General features: G+C 48.4%; 1 protein-coding gene across 10 annotated transcripts in view; it reads right to left on the minus strand.

The window, feature by feature from the left end:
• Positions 1-17988, minus strand: part of LOC129017021 (unconventional myosin-XIX-like) — a 25415-nt gene extending 7427 nt beyond the window's left edge. The window contains exons 1-7 of one of the 10 annotated variants that reach the window (XM_054457006.2): positions 17357-17988; positions 14751-14902; positions 13318-13472; positions 8983-9121; positions 8474-8622; positions 6165-6278; positions 902-3325 (exon numbers count right to left, since the gene is read on the minus strand). In XM_054457006.2, coding sequence (XP_054312981.1) covers positions 3053-3325; positions 6165-6278; positions 8474-8622; positions 8983-9121; positions 13318-13329 — 687 coding nt within the window. In that variant the 5' untranslated portion in view covers positions 13330-13472; positions 14751-14902; positions 17357-17988 and the 3' untranslated portion in view covers positions 902-3052. Of the gene's footprint in view, positions 1-901; positions 3326-6164; positions 6279-8473; positions 8623-8982; positions 9122-13317; positions 13473-13959; positions 14704-14750; positions 14903-15479; positions 15525-15567; positions 15646-16998 lie in introns of those variants that run through there. The other 9 variants (XM_054457007.2, XM_054457009.2, XM_063655569.1 and 6 more) reach the window with 9 other exon arrangements.
• Between the last annotated feature and the right edge of the window lie 39 nt (positions 17989-18027).

Consider the following 18027-nt stretch of genomic DNA (forward strand, 5'->3'; position numbering starts at 1 on the left):
ATGATGTGTTCAAATCGGTCTGTTCGCTTCCTCCGTGCCACACCTGTGCTGGGCACTGGGAGAGACAGATGAGCACAGGAGCGCCAGGCTGGGGGAGGTGTGGGGGGAAGCCCAGAGTGTCTGGGCAGGGTAGGAAGCTCACAGTGTCTACTGGGAGCTGAAGGCTTATGTCTACCTCAGTGCCATCCACGTTCTCTGTATGAACAAGTACAGGCTGAACTGCCTGGAGGAGGAGCAGCTGCTGTTGCTGGTGACCAGCACGTTCAGGAATGGAGACTGCTCTGGTAACGGAGAGGTGGGTGGCCTGAGGTCTGGATGGTCTAGGGGGTGATAGGGCACAGGAGGACACAGGAAAGGGTCTGGGGGATGCAGGACATCCTACAGAGGGCGTTTGGGAGTCAGTGCTCAGGTCACTCCAGGTCATGCAGGTCATTTGCCTGCCTCTGTCATAATTATTGCCATATGAGAGAGTGCCACCTTTCCTATGACATAATTTAGATATTTCTGTGAATGGCCTACCTGTTTATATTTATAACTTCATGTTTAAAGGAAATTTGTATCACTCTCACTAATGGAAAGCCAGTAAAACATAAATTCAATGAAAACAAAATGAAGTCAATGAATTTTAGCTAGATACTATTCCCTGACCAAGGCCTGCTGGAGGTGGTACAACCGGGGTTGGAATTGAGATCTGCCAAGCTTCTGAGTTTATTCTGTTTCCCCCACACCAGGGTTCCTCAACACTGCATTACTGACATCAGGGGCCAGACAATTCTTTGTGATGGGGGCTGTCCTGCACCTGGCGGGATGTTTAGCAGCTTCTCTGGCCTCCACCCACTGGAAGCCAGGGGAATGCAGAAGAGGCTTGCTCATTCTCCCATTTAATGCTCAGGACAATATCTGACATAAATGTTATGTCTTTTATTTTATAAATGAAGAAAATGAGACTCAGAAAGGTTTAAGTGAGTCACCTAAGAACACACAGTCAGCAAGAGGTAGAACCCGAAACTGAACACAGGTGTCCATGTGAGACAACAAAAAAGTTCAGGTTCCAGCTTCCTTTGAGTCTCTCATTTCAACAATGACCATCGTCTGCATACGAGCTGAAGTACAGGAAACCTGGGCTGAACTCTCCTCCCATCAGGCCTAGGAGCCCCAGACCAGAACCCCAGCCCAAGGTCTCCCAGTCAGGCCCACTGGAGTGAGCTGGCATCCACACTAGCATGGTTTCTCAAAGCTACAGGGATGCCAGTCTTGCTGCTGATGAACAAAATGAAGGGCATTTGCTTCTCCTGCAGGCTGTCGGGATTTAACACAGATTCCTTTTCTTGCTCTCTTCTCCCGTAGCACAAAACAGGGTGCTCCATCCACCTCCCGGTGTTCCAGGCTTTGTTGCATGTTCTCTTTAATTTCTCCCACTCTCGCAGTGCACCCTACCCTCATCTCCCTGGCAACTTTTCTGCTTTATTGACACCTGGATCACAAGAACACTTGTGAGGCCCCTTAACAAGCTACATCCCAAATTATCATTCCACTTTGTCCTCAGCCAGTGCCCAGGTCCAACTCGCTCTCCTGGGGTGACTTTCTTTCCTGCCCAATATGGTTTCATCATCTGTAAATTGGGGATAATTAAAGTCTTGATCCTGATATTGGACTCTCAAAGCAGAAGTAGCGAGCTCAGCCAAGTCACTTAAACAAGAGGAGACATTCCTTGTGAACCAAAAGGGCACTGGTCACAAGGGCTGCTCATTCTTCTCTCAGGCCTCTCCAGCACGCCCTTGGCTCAGCCAAAGAAGAGACTCAGGCTGTGCTTCTGCGCTGTCGGGATAACATGGGTACCTGGTCCTTGACCCTGGGACTTTAACAGTTCCCTCATGTGGCTCAGTTATATAGCTTCAATGACACAAAGTGGCTTTTGCTCAAAATAGCTTTTGATAGGTTAAGGTACTCCTCTGCCACTCTAAGTCTGTGTGGAACAGTTCTAAGTAAGAGACGTTTATTCCTCTGATCCCGAGGAAGGGAGGAAAAGGCAATGACATTAACCACGTGTTGGACTTCAGCCACTGGAAAACCCTGGTGTTGGCTGCTGCCAGTGCAACCTGGGATAGCGTCACAAACATCAACGATGCCAGGAGGCCCCACTTCATCCAGGGAGTGGGGAGTTGGGATAGGCATGCATACCTGTTCTTATTCAGCAGAGACACTTCCTCTTTATCTGTTTCTGGGTGAGAACCAGCACCATTTCCCTGGTGACAGGGGCCCCAGCTAGGAACCATACAGGGTAGGATGCTACCCTACCATAGACACCCAGCAGGGAAAATGCCATTTTGCAGATGCAGGAGTGGTTAGACTTTGAAATGGTCATGCTGGACTGCAACACCACATGGGTCCTCAAATGATTATGAGTTTCTGCCCTCAGGCACATAAGGCCCCAGCAGAAGCAACCTGAGAGTGGACCTGAAACGCCATGGGTATGTGTGTCTGTTGGGGCATCATAGAGAAGGTTTCTATTCCATATGGTCCTCAGGGCCAAGTTAGCCTGGCTCCAATCCTAGCACCGCCACTCACAAGCCTTGACTGTGAGCAAATCACTTACGTTCTCTGAGTTCCAGCTCCCTGATTTCTCTAATGGGAATTGGATATCTCACTATAACCCTGCTTTTGTGCAACTGGCACAATGAGTTGCTTGCTAAGTGTGAAAATTCCCCTTCTCCTTCTGTTTCCCTGCTGACCAGCAGTTGTGGCCAAAAGCTGACTTTAGCCAAAAGCTAAATTTTTGCAAAACTTTAATATAAATTGATATTAAATATAGAAATAGAAACAAAAGGGCTAGATCTGCCTATGTTACAGGATCTTGGTTAATGCTAAGAGCTCAAAAGACCTGGGTCAATTACATAGTGTCTTTCTCTGCCAAGCCGATTAAACAGTCCCTAAAATAAAGGCTATAGGTCTTGGGGTCTCCCAAAACTTTGAGAAATAAAGAGGGGGCCTCTATGCTGGGTTGTAACAATTGAACCTCTCACCTGATAGTGGCTTGTGGTGTCCCTGGAGTCTAAAAGCTACATGATGCTCCCTGGGAAGTGGCTTTCTGACTGGTATGCTTGGATCTGTGCAATGGACAGTCATTGGCGGCCCAGAAATCTTTACTCATTTCAGGCTGGTCCAACTCCAAATAATAATATGTCCACTCTACCATTGTTCTCCTCTTCACTGAGCTTCCCTTTCTCAGTTTCATGCTGAAACACCAACACTCACAAATATTACCTTCTCTTACACCAACAAAATGCACAATGATGTCACCCCAAAGTCTTCCGGCCTCACCAGCCTATAGGAAGGAATGAAATTACATCTCAAATACAGCACGGGCTGGCACTCCCTAAATGTAGTATGACTATAGTGTTCAACAACTATAACACAGCCATTCTTTCAGAAAAAATTCATAGTTGTTCCATGGCAGGCAAATCTATGCAAGCCTACTCCCAAAGTACAATGAAGCTCAGAGGCTGAAGAAAGCAGCTGACAAATCCTATCTCTTACAAAGTGGCTGGGCATGGTGGCTTACACTTGTAATCCCAGCACTTTGGGAGGCCAATGCGGGAAGATTACTTGAGGCCAGGAGTTCAAGACCAGCCTGGCCAACATGGCGAAACCCCACTCTACTAAAAATATAAAAATTAGCAGGTCAGGTGTGATGGGTCATGCCTGTAATCCCAGCACTTTGGGAGGCCGAGGCGAGTGGATCACGAGGTCAGGAGATTGAGACCATCCTGGCTAACACAGTGAAACCCATCTCTACTAAAAATACAAAAAATTAGCCAGGGATGGTGGCGGGCGCCTGTAGTCCCAGCTACTCAGGAGGCTGAGGCAGGAGAATGGTGTGAACCCGGGAGGCAGAAGTTGCAGTGAGCCGAGATCGTGCCACTGCACTCCAGCCTGGGCAACAGAGCGAGACTCCGTCTCAAAAAAAAAAAAAAAAAAAAAAAAAAACTTAGCTGGGTGTGGTGGTATGCATCTGTAATCCCAGCTACTCGGGAGGCTGAGGCATGAGAATTATTGGAACTGGGGAGGCGGAGGTTGCAGTGGGCTGAGATTGTGCCCCTGCACTCCAGCCTGGGCAACAGAAACCCTGTCTCAAAAAAAACAAAAAACAGAAACAAAATAAAGAGAACGCTATGGGCTCCTGCCATGGGGGATTTATCCTAGGACAGATGGGAATCTGGGGATGTGCAGAAGCAAAGAAGCTTCCAAGCAACAGCTGTGTGGCAGCAGCCCTGAGTAGCCACCAATCCAGACGGAAGAAAAGATGTGGTCTGAGAGCTCTAGGAAGGGTATCTCCAATGAAAGAAGCTGATTTGCTTGCCAGTTTGACAGGTGTTTTCCAGATTTGGTGACAAGTCTGGTAATGAGTTAATAATGGTATATAAAAACTAAACAAGTGAAAAAATGGGGCAATTATTTATTTATTATTTATTTTACTTGCCCCACTTTTTCACTGGTTTAGTTTTTGTACACCACTATTAAACTAAACAGGGAAAACAGGGAAAATAAAAATTATGCAAGAATATATAGTATATTATATGGCTCTGCTATTAATATACACAGGACCATAACCATGTAAATACTGCTTATTAACTTAATTAGAAATTATGAAATAATTATATACAGAATATATATTTTGAGGGCAGGGAAATAAGGGTTAAATCCTCATCAAAGTAGGAAGTGAACAGATAAGGTCCAAAACCAAAAAGTCACTAACAATATAAGCAGTAGTTTAAAAATACGGATGTAAACACCCAGATAAACTGATAAAAGATGTGCAAGTAACTGCCATCTGGAGAGAGGGAACAAGGTTGAAACACAAGGAGCAGGTTTGCTGTTTTTCTTTATAAGCTTTGTAGTATTGCTTGATTTTTTGAACTATGTAACTACATTACTATTTATTAAAAATAAATTTTTGAAAATATACCAGGCCCAGCCCAGGGCTACAGTGGCTGCTCAATAAAGGGTTACCAAGCTCTCTGGCCGGATGAGTCTTGGGCCAGGTTCAGCTTCAGTTCCCCAGAGCAATTCTGGGGGACAAGGCTTCGTTGAGAAGCTGGGCATAAGCCACTTCACTAGCCACCTTGATATAGCTCCTAGAGATCCCCTCCTAACCCAAGTCCAAGCCCTCATCCCTGCAACTTACTGTCTTTGTTTTCTTGTCTGTCTCTCTCAGCAGACTAAGTGCCCCCTGAAAGCTACATGTTGCATTTTTCATCCCACTGCCACCCCTCAGTGCCCAGCCAGAAGCCTAGAACCTGGCAAGTTCTCAGTGTTCAGCAATTCTCATATGTGAGTGAAGGCAGGAGGAGTTTACGGTCCAGAGTTCCTCATGAAGGTAAAAGTGTTGTGGAAAGGGCGAGGCAGCTGGGTGAGGCTTGTCAAGAAGGTGGCAAGGCCTTGGCCAATAGTCTCCTTTGACCAGCTGTGCAACTCCCCACTCATCTATATCCAACATCCTGTTATGGTTTTGCTACCCAGAAGGCCACGTGGCCATACCAGGAGCTTCTGTCCTCCCCAACACCTGGCCCAATATACTGCCCTTGCCACCATGGGCAACCCAGAGGGTTCAGGTGGTCTACTCCAACAAACTCTTTCCCACAAGAACCCCAGCTACTTTGGAGGAGCACTGCCACATGCCAAGCATGCCACCAGGTGCCATATGTACAGTGACTCATTTAACTCTCACAGAAGTCCTATGAGTCAGGTGTTGGTCCTCCCCTTCCATTTTACAAGTGGAAGAACTGAGAGCTTTGCAGAAGCTAAGTACTTTTCTGATGTGTTCTTAACCACTATGCTGGAATCCCCAGCAGCTGACTTTTCTTTCCAGTGGTGTCAGAGCTGGGAGAGACTTTCAATGAGAAAATAAGGCTTAGAAAGGAAGCTTCATTCCTATTTCACCCAGGGTGATGGCAGAGCTAGCAGTACAGCCTGGACTGGAATCCTGTCTCTTGACTTCTGGCTCAGTGCTAGCCCACCATTGTGCACCAACCCCAGCTTCAGCCAGCGTATCTGGGAATAATTAGGAAGCAAACAACTCCACAAGGAAGGCCAAGGAATGACCCCTGCCTCCCTGTCCACCCAGCCAGTCGTGAGTTGACAGGATGGGAAAGACGTCTTCCTACCTTTCCAGCACCACTCTCTCCACTGACAACAATAGACTGGTTGACTGGTTCAATCAGGCTCTTGACATTCCTGTAGGTCTGTTCACCCACAGTGAACACATGGGGCTTCAGTTTCTGGAACATCAAGGAGTGAAAGGTCATGTGAGGGAATGCCTGTTTTTCAATGATGACTGAGCCAATGATGACTGAGATGGGGAGGCTGCCAATAGCAGTGGTGGGATGCTTCCTCCAGAAAAATTTTCTGGATGTCACAGTGTTAGGCCCAACTTTAGAACCCCTATGCTGGCTTTACCTACTCATCTTCTCTCAGCCTAGAAGCAGTGCTAGCCTTGACCAGTTTATAACATTAACACTTTATACTCCCATCTTATCTTGCTTTAATTGTCTTATCCTTCTGCCTATTACTTCATTTTACTATAATTTGCAATTTGCAAAGTTCCTATAAACTACTAAGTCTGTCCACTAATTGGAAATATAACCGTATTTTATACATAAGGAATGCGAGGTTCAGAGGAGTTAAATAACCTTTCAAGGCCACTCAGCAAGTAAGTATATCCACATGACTTAAATTCCAAAACCACTGTTCTCCTTTTCTTCAACAACTATTAACTGTCTTCAATGTACTAGGCATCAATCAAGCTGGATGCTAAGGAAACATAGGAGACTACAACTTGGCTTTTACTTTTCAGGAGGCAGGGCAGACAGCAGACAGGGCTCTCAGGACAGACTTCCCCTGGATTCCAACTGGATACCTCATCATGCATGAACTTCTGGAGGGCCATGCCTCCACAATGCCCAGCTAACCCAGCCAGCAGTGATCACTTAGCCACAGCTTGCTGAGGGAGAAGGCAACTGTTCCATATGGCATCAGAGCCACTCCTCTCTACACCTGCCCTTGCCCCAGCCACCTATCACCTAGAGGGATACAAAGCCTCCAACTGTTGTCTCTGCCTCCTGCCTCACCTTCTTAAACCCAACTCCCAGAGTAATTATTCGTCTAGTGGGTTCTGTTCCCAGTCCCACCTCTACCTGGATGAAGACGCTCTGCAGATTCTCTCTGCCTCCTATGGTGCTTCAGACTCTTCACAAACAACCCTGGCTTTCTCGTCTTCCTGCTCTCATCTACTCCCTCTTGCCCCCAAGACCTCCCTCCTGCCAGCAAGTTTTCTCTCACCTCTCCCTGAATGCATCACGCACTTTTACACCAACAAGCTCATTATCTGTCTGTACCTCCACCACCCCACCCCAAATAACTTATCCTTTTCTCAGTAAAAGAATAAGTTACTTTCCTCAGTAGAGACAAACATATGCTGAATTTTCCAGGGCAATCCTTATCGTGCATAATTTCATTCTTTTCTAAAAAGGCAGTTTTGCTGGACTCAGTGGCTCATGCCTATAATCTCAGCACTTTGGGAGGCTACGGCGGGTGGATCACTTGAGGTCAGGAGTTCGAGACCAGCCTGGCCAACATGGTGAAACCCCATCTCTACTAAAATACAAAAATTAGCCAGGCATGGTGGTGGGCACCTGTAGTCCCAGCTACTCGGGAGGCTGAGGCACAAGAATCACTTGAACCCTGGAGGCGGAGGTTGCGGTGAGTCAAGATCGCACTACTGCGCTCCACCCTGGGTGACAGGGAGAGACTCAGTCTCAAAATAAATAGGGCCGGGTGCGGTGGCTCACACCTGTAATTCCAGCACTTTGGGAGGCCGAGGTGGGTGGATCACCTGATGTCAGGAGTTTGAGACCAGCCTGACCAATATGGAGAAACTCCATCTCTTCTAAAAATACAAAATTAGCCAGGTGTGGTGGCATATGCCTGTAATCCCAGCTACTGAGGAAGCTGAAGCAGGAGAATTGCTTGAACTCAGGAGGTGGAGGTTGCGCTGAGCCCAGATCACGCCATTGCACTCCAGCCTGGGCAATAAGAGTGAAACTCCATCTCAAAATAAATGAATAATTAAAAAAAAATAAGGTAGTTTGTTAAATACACAAATATATAATACCTTTATAAATCCTTTCCTGTTAATAAAACCACAAACAAGAAAAAAAATCCTTTCTCTTATGTCTCTATTTTAGGTTTCAAACTCAGTTAAACAAATATTTATTCCCCACTTTGCACCTTCCGTCCTGTAGTCAGTTCTTTATGGTTCAAAATTCTGCCAGCTCCTATTGGGCAGGCCATGGCACTAGCAGACTCTGAATGACCACATGGCTGGTGAATAGATGAATAAGGACAGGGGTAACTGCAAAGAGGTTTAGTGGGAGGTAGAGGAGCCCTGAGGTCACAGGCAGCGGCAGAGCCTTACCTGGGGCTGAGGCGCAGCATGGTACTCTCTCATTAGCTCGGGCGAGTAGAGCTGAGGAACAGGCTTGAAGGGGTTCAAGGCTACCAGGGTGCAGCCAGCATTAGTGTAGAATGTGTCTGCCATGTACCGGGCCTGCAGGCACCTCAGGACTGAGGCAGAGATGCCTTTAGCAAACTCGGGCTCAAATATAGTCAAACCACACACACAGACATCTACTTAAGTAACAGCCCTCTTTCTGCAATTAGCCAAGAATCATTAAATCCCAGCAGCTCCCTGAAGAACAGATACAAGATCTAATTAAGACGAGCTCCAAATCTGAAGCAAAGCATGCCCTGGGGAGCCCAGGTGCAGCTGTCATGCTCCCTCAGGCGGAGGTCTGGAGCAGCCCACCTGGCTCCAGATTAGGAGTCCTGCCGACCTCCGTCTGACCTGGAGAAGCTGTGCTGACTACTCTCATCACACCTCCAACCTCCTGGAGATGGTACTCTTGAGGAATGGGAGGCCCATACCTGTCTCTAGTGTCACAGGATTCACCCTAGTGAGGTCATCCAGCTTGTACAGCAGGACCTCCCCACCCAGGAACTCCTGCAGGTCTTCTCTGAGGTACTCCCTGGCTTGGCCATCAGACCCCAGATTGTGGCCATTGACCTGGAAGAGATAACATGAAGGTGAGGCCAGGCGCAGTGGCTCACGCCTATAATCCCAGCACTCTGGGAGGCCAAGGCGGGCGGGTCACAAGGTGAAGAGATCGAGACCATCCTGGCTAACACGGTGACACCCTGTCTCTACTTAAAAAAATACAAAAAATTAGCCAGGCGTGGCGGGTGCCTGTAGTCCCAGCTACTCGGAAGGCTGAGGCAGGAGAATGGCGTGAACCTGGGAGGCGGAGCTTGCAGTGAGCCAACATTGTGCTACTGCACTCCAGCCTGGGTGACAGAGCAAGACTCTGTCTCAAAAAAAAAAAAAAAACAAAAAAAACCCAAAAAACCAAAAAACATAAAGGCCATGACAGCTGGTACTCAGAACAGCTGGCAGCTACAGAAGGGTGGGAACCTGTATAGTAGAAGGAGACTCTGGTATCATAGTCTGGTTGGGTTCAAATTTCAGTTCTGCCTCTTACTAGCCCTGTGAGCCTGGGTAAGTTACCCTCTTTGAGTCACAGTTTCTTTATTCGTAAATAAAGGAAAATAAACTCAACTGACAGGGTTATTGGGAAGAAAAGCAAGAAGAGATATACAAAGCATTTAGTCAGTGCCCGGCATACAGCATGTACTCAACAAATGCTATCTCTTCTGCCAAGAGCTCCGGCCACTTAAGTAGCACTTCCAGGCTACTAGCCTTATTAGAAATAAGGCTATAGGAATGTTGCAAAGGAAAAGAACCATGGGTTAGGCCTTTTTGGGAAGAGACAGTTCAGCTTTTGATGTAAAACAGCTGTACCTTCTGAGAGAGGTAGCCCCACGTCTTCATCACCTGCCTTTTGTGGCTTAAATTTAGGCTGGCTAATGAATTGGTTCCCTTGGCCGGAGTCTGCTTGAGAGACAGCCTGGCTCAGAAGGCTATCTGAGGTCAAGAATAGGCACCAAGGGAACAGGTCCTTTCTCCTCCCTTGCCTATCTTTTTTTTTTCCTTTCTTTTTTAAGAGATGCAATCTTGCTCTGCTACCCAGGCTGCAGTGCAGTGGTGTGATCATATCTCACTGCAGCCTCCAACTCCTGAGCTCAAGTGATCCTTCTGCCTCAGCTTCCCAAGTAATTGGGACTAGAGGCATGAGTCACCCTATCTTCCTTTGCCCGTCCTTGATGTCAAACCTTTCCACATGTATCATCTCTCCACTTCCTCCCGTGGTCCCATTTCTCCTACTGTCTCCTTTGGGGATGCAAGAAAGATAGAGTGGGGGTTGAAGACAGGTATCTTGCTGAAATGTGCTTTTGAAGGAAGAGGTCTGTGATACAACAGGTGAATTTCCAATGAGAATGGTGAGCCTAAAATTTCAAACCTCTCATAGAAATAAGCCATGGTGGCAAGTTTCCTCCAAGAGGCCCAGTAATGCATTTCTTCCAAAACCACTGCCTGTTCTCTGAACTTTGGGCCCACTATAATGCACAAGGTAGGCTCTTGGCCTCCAGAGTAACTGCTGAGGTCAGAGCACAGCTATATCTATGCATATCCCTCTGCTTTTATGAAGGGGAAAAAAAAACACCACCACACAAACCACTCACAAACACAGACACAATTTATGAAGAGTTCTGATCCAACCAGAGTGGCATCTGAGTATAGTGATCAAGTACCTGGACTTGAAAGTTAGTTGTCTGGCTTTGAATCCTGATTCTACCTCTTACAGTTATATTACTCTTATGTTAATTTCTTCATCTCTTTGTGCCTCAATTCTCCTCATCTGGTCCCTGTAATCCCAGCTACTTGGGAGGCTGAGGTAGAAGAACCACTTGGGCCTAAAAGTTCGAGGCTGCAATGAGTTATGATCGTACCACTGCACTCTAGCCTGGCCAACAGAGCAAAACCTTGTCTCTAAAGTAAAAAATAAAAATAGAAAAATTTCCAGCTGGCCATAGTGGCTCAAGCCTGTAATCTCAGCACTTAGGGAGGCCAAGGTGACCCTGTCTCTATAAAAAATATTTAAAAATTAGCTGGGTGTTATGGTATGTGCCTGTAACCCCAGCTATTCTAGAGGCTGACGCAGGAGAGTTGCTTAAGCCCAGGAGGCTGAGGCTGCAGTGAGCTATGGTGATATCACTGCACTGGGCGACAAAGTGAGACCCTGTTTCTAAATAATTTTTTAAAGTTCTTTTCTGTAAAATGGGATAATGGTACCTACCTCACAGATACAAGCACATAAACACATGAAGGATTTAGAAAGGCCATCTGGAATCTGCCAAAAGGGGTTAGCTATTCTTCTAAAAGTGGCTTTTGTATTTTTTTTTTTTGACACAGAGTCTCACCCTATCGCCCAGGCTGGAGTGCAGTGGCACAGTCTTGGCTCACTGCAACCTCTGTCTCCCAGGTTCAAGTGATTCTCATGTCTCAGCCACCCAAGTAACTGGGATCACAGGTATGCACCACCATACCTGGCTAGTTTTTGTATTTTTAGTAGAAATAGGGTTTTGCCATGTTGGCCAGACTGGTCTCGAACTCTTGGCCTCAGGTGATCTGCCCGCCTCGACCTCCCAAAGTATTGGGATTACAGGCATGAGCCACCGTGCCTGGCCTTATTTATTTATTTATTTAAGAGACAGGGTCTCACGGATGGGTGCGGTGGCTCACGCCTGTAAAAGCACTTGGGGAGGCCGAGGCGGACGGATCACCTAAGGTCAGGAGTTTCAGACCAGCCTTGTCAACAGAGTGAGACTCCATCTCTAAAATAAAAATAAATAAATAAATAAATAAATAAAAATTATTAAAAAAAATTTAGAGGCCGGGCGCGGTGGCTCACGCCTGTAGTCCCAGCACTTTGGGAGGCCGAGGTGGGTGGATCACGAGGTCAGGAGATCAAGACCATCCTGGCTAACACGGTGAAACCCCATCTCTACTAAAAAATACAAAAAATTAGCCAGGCGTGGTGGCTGGCGCCTGTAGTCCCAACTACTCGAGAAGCTGAGGCAGGAGAATGGCATGAACCTGGGAGGCGGAGGTTGCAGTGAGCCAAGATCAAGCCACTACATTCCAGCCTGGGTGACAGAGTGAGACTCTGTCTCAAAAAAAAAAAAAAAAAAAAAATTGGAAAATAGAGATAAGCAAAAGGAGCATAAAAATCCATAATCATACTACCCAGAAATAACCAATATTTTAGAGAATATCATAGGTTTTTTCCCTACATATTTTAAGAACACTGAAAAGTATTATATTTTTGTGTAACTTGCTTTATTCCATTGTATTGATATACCTTTTTTTAATAAGAGAAAAAAAGTTAAAAATAAGCAATAAAAAAGCCCAGAGCAGTCAACTGTTTTGCCCACTTCTTACCTTCAAATCTGTTCCAGGAGCCATATGGCTGGAAGGTCAAGCTGCCGTGTCTACTATGGCTCCCTTGAGGCTGGCAGGCCCCACACCTGGCTGCTACCTTGCTGAGTTCAGGCACTTACCTACCCAAGACTCCACTAGACTCTGAGCTCCCTGAGGGCAAGCACCACCCTCAACATCTGCCTCAGCCCAGTGCCTGGCAATACTTGGTACAATAAAAAGTCAGCAAATAAGTACTGCCACTCTCTCAGGACCAAGAGCTACACACGAAGGATGATATGGGTATGAGACAGAGCTCCACTGTAAAGGGTGATTTGGAATCCTACAGGCCTGGGGCAACAGTAGCCTTTTCAGAGAGGCGGAGACATGGGGATCATGTAACCCATCATTCACTCATTAGAATCCTTCTATATTTCCTCATAGATAGTCTCCTACATTTCTGTACAGGCTGACCTCTTTGCCTGGAGTGCTTATTTTCCTTCTCCAAGTGGCTAATTCTTTCTTGTTCTTTAAGGCTTAGCTTCAAGGAGCACATCCTCTTGCAAGCCCCAGGCTTCTACTATGCCTCAACAATTCAGGTGGCAGGGACATCTCTCAGGACTTCCTCTGCAGAATTCCCAAAGTGCCCTAAGGATTCCCTTACCCATCCCACCTTACCTATCCCAAAGAAAGGAGCTAAAAACCACAAGACAGATTCAAATTAGGTATCAGGAAGAGTTTCTTGATGATGAGTAAAAGGCACTGGAGAGACAATTTGAGGAGAGAAAAGAGACCTTTAAGGGGGCTTTCCCTTCCTTCCAGGTTAGGGCTAGCAAAAGATGCTACAGGTGCTTGAGGGCCTGGGTTATCTAAGGTTGAGGTTTTACCTGCTGGAGCATCCTCCTTCAAAGTCGTCAGCCAGGGTTCTGGGTTGCAGGAGGTACAAGCAGTACTATCCACCTAGTCATGGGACCATGGGCTGGGGTATGGTTCCAACAAAGGGCTCAGTTCTGGAGGAATCTCAGACAAATCACTCCACAGCCTGTGGCATGAGAGAGAAGACAAGGACCACACACAGGTGAGGGCTTTTCTGGGGTGACTCACTCACTCCTTCCCACCTAGCAGAAGCAACCAAAATGACATGCAAGGCAGGCCTGGGCAGAGAGTGGGCCTGTCCTTTCCCTTGCCAATTAGGAGACAGGGAAACTTTTATGAGAGCCTCAGAGGCTCCCCGGGCCAGTCTGATTACAGGGTTAGGGTTTGGGTTGGGGTGGGGCTGCAAACCCTCTGTGTCAGTGTGCCATGGAGGAGGAAGAAGACGCTGGGGAGACAGAGAAGTCTTGTGCCCTGTCCTCTACACTACACAGAAATATCTTATTTCAGTGTAGCCAGTTGCTGGTGGGGAGGAGAGGCTGGAGTCATCTCTTGCTGCTCCAGGAAAGGTGTGGTGTGGTAGTTTACATCATAGTTCAACCACTCACTGGGTGTGTGATTCTGGGTCAGGCACATCACCTACCTCAATTTCTTACCTTGAAAATGGGGACAGTTAAATCTGCCTCATAAGGAGTGGTTGTGAAGGTCAATGAGGTCATGGTTTGACAGCACCGCACAAAGTACGAACTGAGTATTCACTCAGAGGATAAACACTGTTAGCACTACGACTAACGGTTGATGATCCATTTGGGAGCACTAATCAGGTGAACAGTCTAGTGTCAACTTCAAGAAGGTGAGGATTTCAGGGAGCTGAATCCATCTGGGAGGTGGAGTGTTGTGAGGCTGGGCCTAAGCCAATTTTCAAGAATGGTTAAGTGACCCTCAGACTTGGAATTTTCTAGGCCTTGGCACCACCCCTAGCAAGGAGAGATGAGGCTGTGGGTGAAGCGCGCCTGCAACGGATTAACCCTGGTGGAGACTTTCTTAAGGCTCTGAATACATCAAGTCTTTAAAGAACCCAGGGATAGGGACTTCCATAGAAGCTGGAAAAAGGACAATTCAGGCGGAAACAGGCATCAGGACTGTGCTGGACCAGGAAAGGTGCGGTGCTACAGCCCTAGAAGATCTTGACCCTGGACACTGACTATACCCCATCCAAGGGACAGCCATGCAGAGGGCTTCAGAGAACAAAGCTCTTTCAACTGGGAACTCATCTCAAGCAATAGGTCAAGAGAGGCAGCACAACAGGTTTGGGGTTTGAATCCAAAACCCAAGGCCCCTGGCACAGAACTCAAGAACTAAGCCTCACTCTGTTTCCTCGTTTACAAAACGGAGTGATAATATCCAGATCTCACGGGGCTAAATGAAGCGTTAAGGGGGCTAATACCTGTGAGAGCGCTCTGCAAATGTTATTACGATGCAGCATCAGCTCCTAGCTGGAGTCAAGTGAGATGAGAGCCGTTTTCTCCAGTTCTCCCAGCTCCTGCTCCAGTCGGTTTCGCGGTTACCAGCCAAGAATTTCTGGAAAGGGTGTGACCACTGTGGGCAGAAGGGAGACAGTAATGAGTAAATGGAACACCGAATCAAGGCAAGTGGCAACCTGATCACCAGTCCCTCCTTCTCAGACTCAGTTTCTTTCTAGGCATGGAGGACAGTGGGAGGGCAGACGCTGAGAAGCGCTGGGTAAGGGTCTTCATGAGTCCAGCTGGCTCCGCCCCGAAGTTCCCGGCGGGAACCGGGGACTCATGGTCCGGGCGTCTTGCCGCAAACCCAGGGCTGGGATGCCGTTCCGGAAGCACCTAGCACGGAGAGAGTATGTCCTTCCCAGGAAGGTGGACGTGACCCCAGCCAAGGGCGCAGCTCCCCTGACAGCTCCAGGGACAAGCCGCCCCCTCCCGGGGTCCTGAGTTGGGCGAAGAGTGGAGCAAGGACCCTCTCCCCATGCAGGCCGCCCCCCTGCCGGCCAGGCGGAAAGGTGGAAAGGTGATCAAGAAAGACTTCTGTTTCAAGCAAGAGCCAAGAGCTGGGCTACCCCCTCGTGAGACACAAGAGGGTCAAAACGAAAAGGCAAAAAGAAGGGAAACGGCGCTTTGGAAGGGGAAGTGGAGACGCCTACTTCTTCCTCAGCGCTGCGGGGCAAAATGACCTCCCAAGCCCCTTCCGCGCCTGAAGGGCTTCAGATATGGGATCGGGTTGACACTCACCAGTCCCACGGCCCGAGCCTCAGTGCTTAAGGCAGCCTAAGCAACATGGAGACCAGCCTAGGCAACATGGAGAAACCCCGTCTCTAATAAAAATACAAGAAATTAGCCGGGCGTGGTGGCATGTGCCCTGTAGTCCCAGCTACTCAGGAGGCTGAGGTAGGAGAATGGCATGAACCTGGGAGGCGGAGCTTGCAGTGAGCCGAGATAGCGCCACTGCACTCCAGCCTGGGCGACAGAGCGAGACTCCGTATCAAAAAAAAAAAAAAAGGTTTAAAGTGGGTACATTAATTGATGTACCACTATAGGAGCACCTCTAGATACTGAAGGCCACAGTATCTTGGCTCACTGCAACTTCCGCCTTCCCAGTTCAAGCGATTCTTCTGCCTCAGCCTCCCGGGTAGCTGGGATTAAAGGTGCTCGCCACCACGCCCAGCTCATTTTTGTATTTTTAGTAGAGACGGGGTTTCTCCATGTTGCCTAGGCTGGTCTCGAACTCCTGACCTCAAGTGATCTGCCCGCCTTGGCTTCCCAAAGTCTTGGGATTACAGGTGTTAGCCGCCGCCCCCGTCCTGGTTTGTTTGGTTTTGTTTTTTACATAAAACGCAAGATTCTCTAAAAATGTCCAAATTTTGGCTATGTATATGAACATCATACATACGTATTAGATTCAAGCTAATACATTCTTCTACTCTGCTAACATGGCCAGAAGACATAAAAAAAAATTTTTTTTTGAGACGTAGTTTCGCTCTTGTCGCCCAGGCTGGAGCACAATGGCGCGATCTCGGATCATTGCAACCTCTGCCTCCCAGGTTCAAGCGATTCTCTTGCCTCAGCCTCCCGAGTAGCTGGGATAACAGGCGTGCGCCACCACGCTCGGCTAATTTTGTATTTTTAGTAGAGACTGGGTTTCACCATGTTGGTCAGGCCAGTCTCGAACTCTTGACCTCAAGTAATCCACCCACCTCGCCTCCCAAAGTGCTGGGATTACCGGCGTGAGCCATGGCTCCCGGCCCAGAAGACATAAATATTTGCCGGGTAATCACACCTTCGGGAATGAACAATGGTTCTTCGTTTCTTATGTCACACCGACCCTAACAATGACCACACAATGTACTAAGTCAACATGGCTAAGGGTGCACTATGGGTTTTCTGTTGTGAATCTCTAAGACTCCATGTGCTAACCAAAATAATTTGTTTTGAGATGGAGTTTCGCTCTTGTTGCCCAGGCTGCAGTGCAATGGCGCGATCTGGGCTCACTGCAACCTCCGCCTCCCGGGTTCAAGTGATTCTCCTGTCTCAGCCTCCCTAGTAGCTGGGATTACAAGTACATGCCACCACGCCCGGTTAATTTTTGTATTTTTAGTAGAGAAGGGGGTTTCATCATATTGGTCAGGCTGGTCTCGAACTCCTGACCTCAGGTGATCCACCCACCTCGGCCTCCCAAAGTTCTGGGATTACAGGCGTGAGCCACCATGCCCGACCCAAAATACTTTGTTTAAAGGTATCACAGCTCCAGCCTATTCTACCAGGAAATAGAGCAGTAAATTCATCTGTCCTTCAGATCACCAGGACTTTTATAGGCTAAGTATCTTCACGACAGACCTCCAAAACCTTCGAGGTCAGAACTCAACGCACGGTGGCGAGAGGAACTGTCTTCACATCAGCTCTGCTTCCTCGGAGACGGCCAGAGGGAAAGGCCGTCGGCCAGTGCCAGTACTTCGCCCAAGAGAGTACCTGCTCACATTAACCCAGCCCAAGAAGTTCCTTTGGCCAAGACGCACACACACACCGCTGTCCGGTTTTCTATTTCCTTCCAGCGTAACGACAACCACAAGCTGTCAGCACTTCACTATTTGCGGTCCCTTCAGCGGGATCGGGATGCAGCTACGCAGCGGGCCCCTGGCGAGCCGCGGTGTCAGGGCCCTTTTCTCCTCTTCCCGCCGTGGGACGCGAATTCAGTGGCGTCAAGAGCCAAGAGCCAGACCTGAGTTTGTCTCTCACCCCCCGATGCTCGTCTCCCTTTTCTCACTGCCTTCCGCCCCCTCTGATCTCGACTTCTCGCAACCTATCCAGGTCCTCTCTGGGCCTCTGCCCTGAGTCAGCCCCGAATCAGTCGGGCTTGACTTGCTGAAGGAATTCCCCTTCGAGAGGAGGCAGATTCCCCTCTACATAGACGACATCCTGACGTCGAGGGGCTTGCCCCTCCTCTCTGGGGAAGCCTTCCCGGCCCGCGGCTGGGGCCTGAGGTTGGGCCGATCACCCCTCCTACCAGTCCTAGTTCGGGTCTAGCGGAATGGCTGGGCTTCAAGGAGGGCGCCGGGCCCACGGGCGGGACGGCCAGGGCGGCCCCGCACCCTCTGGGCGCAGATTTCTCCAGCGGGGTCCCTAGCGCGGCCGGCCCCAGTCTCGCGAGAGGACGTGTGCCCCGCCCGGCGCCCGACCCCGCCCGGCCCCACCTTC

The sequence above is a fragment of the Pongo pygmaeus genome, chromosome 19 (genome assembly GCF_028885625.2).
Source record: "Pongo pygmaeus isolate AG05252 chromosome 19, NHGRI_mPonPyg2-v2.0_pri, whole genome shotgun sequence".
NCBI lineage: Eukaryota > Metazoa > Chordata > Mammalia > Primates > Hominidae > Pongo > Pongo pygmaeus.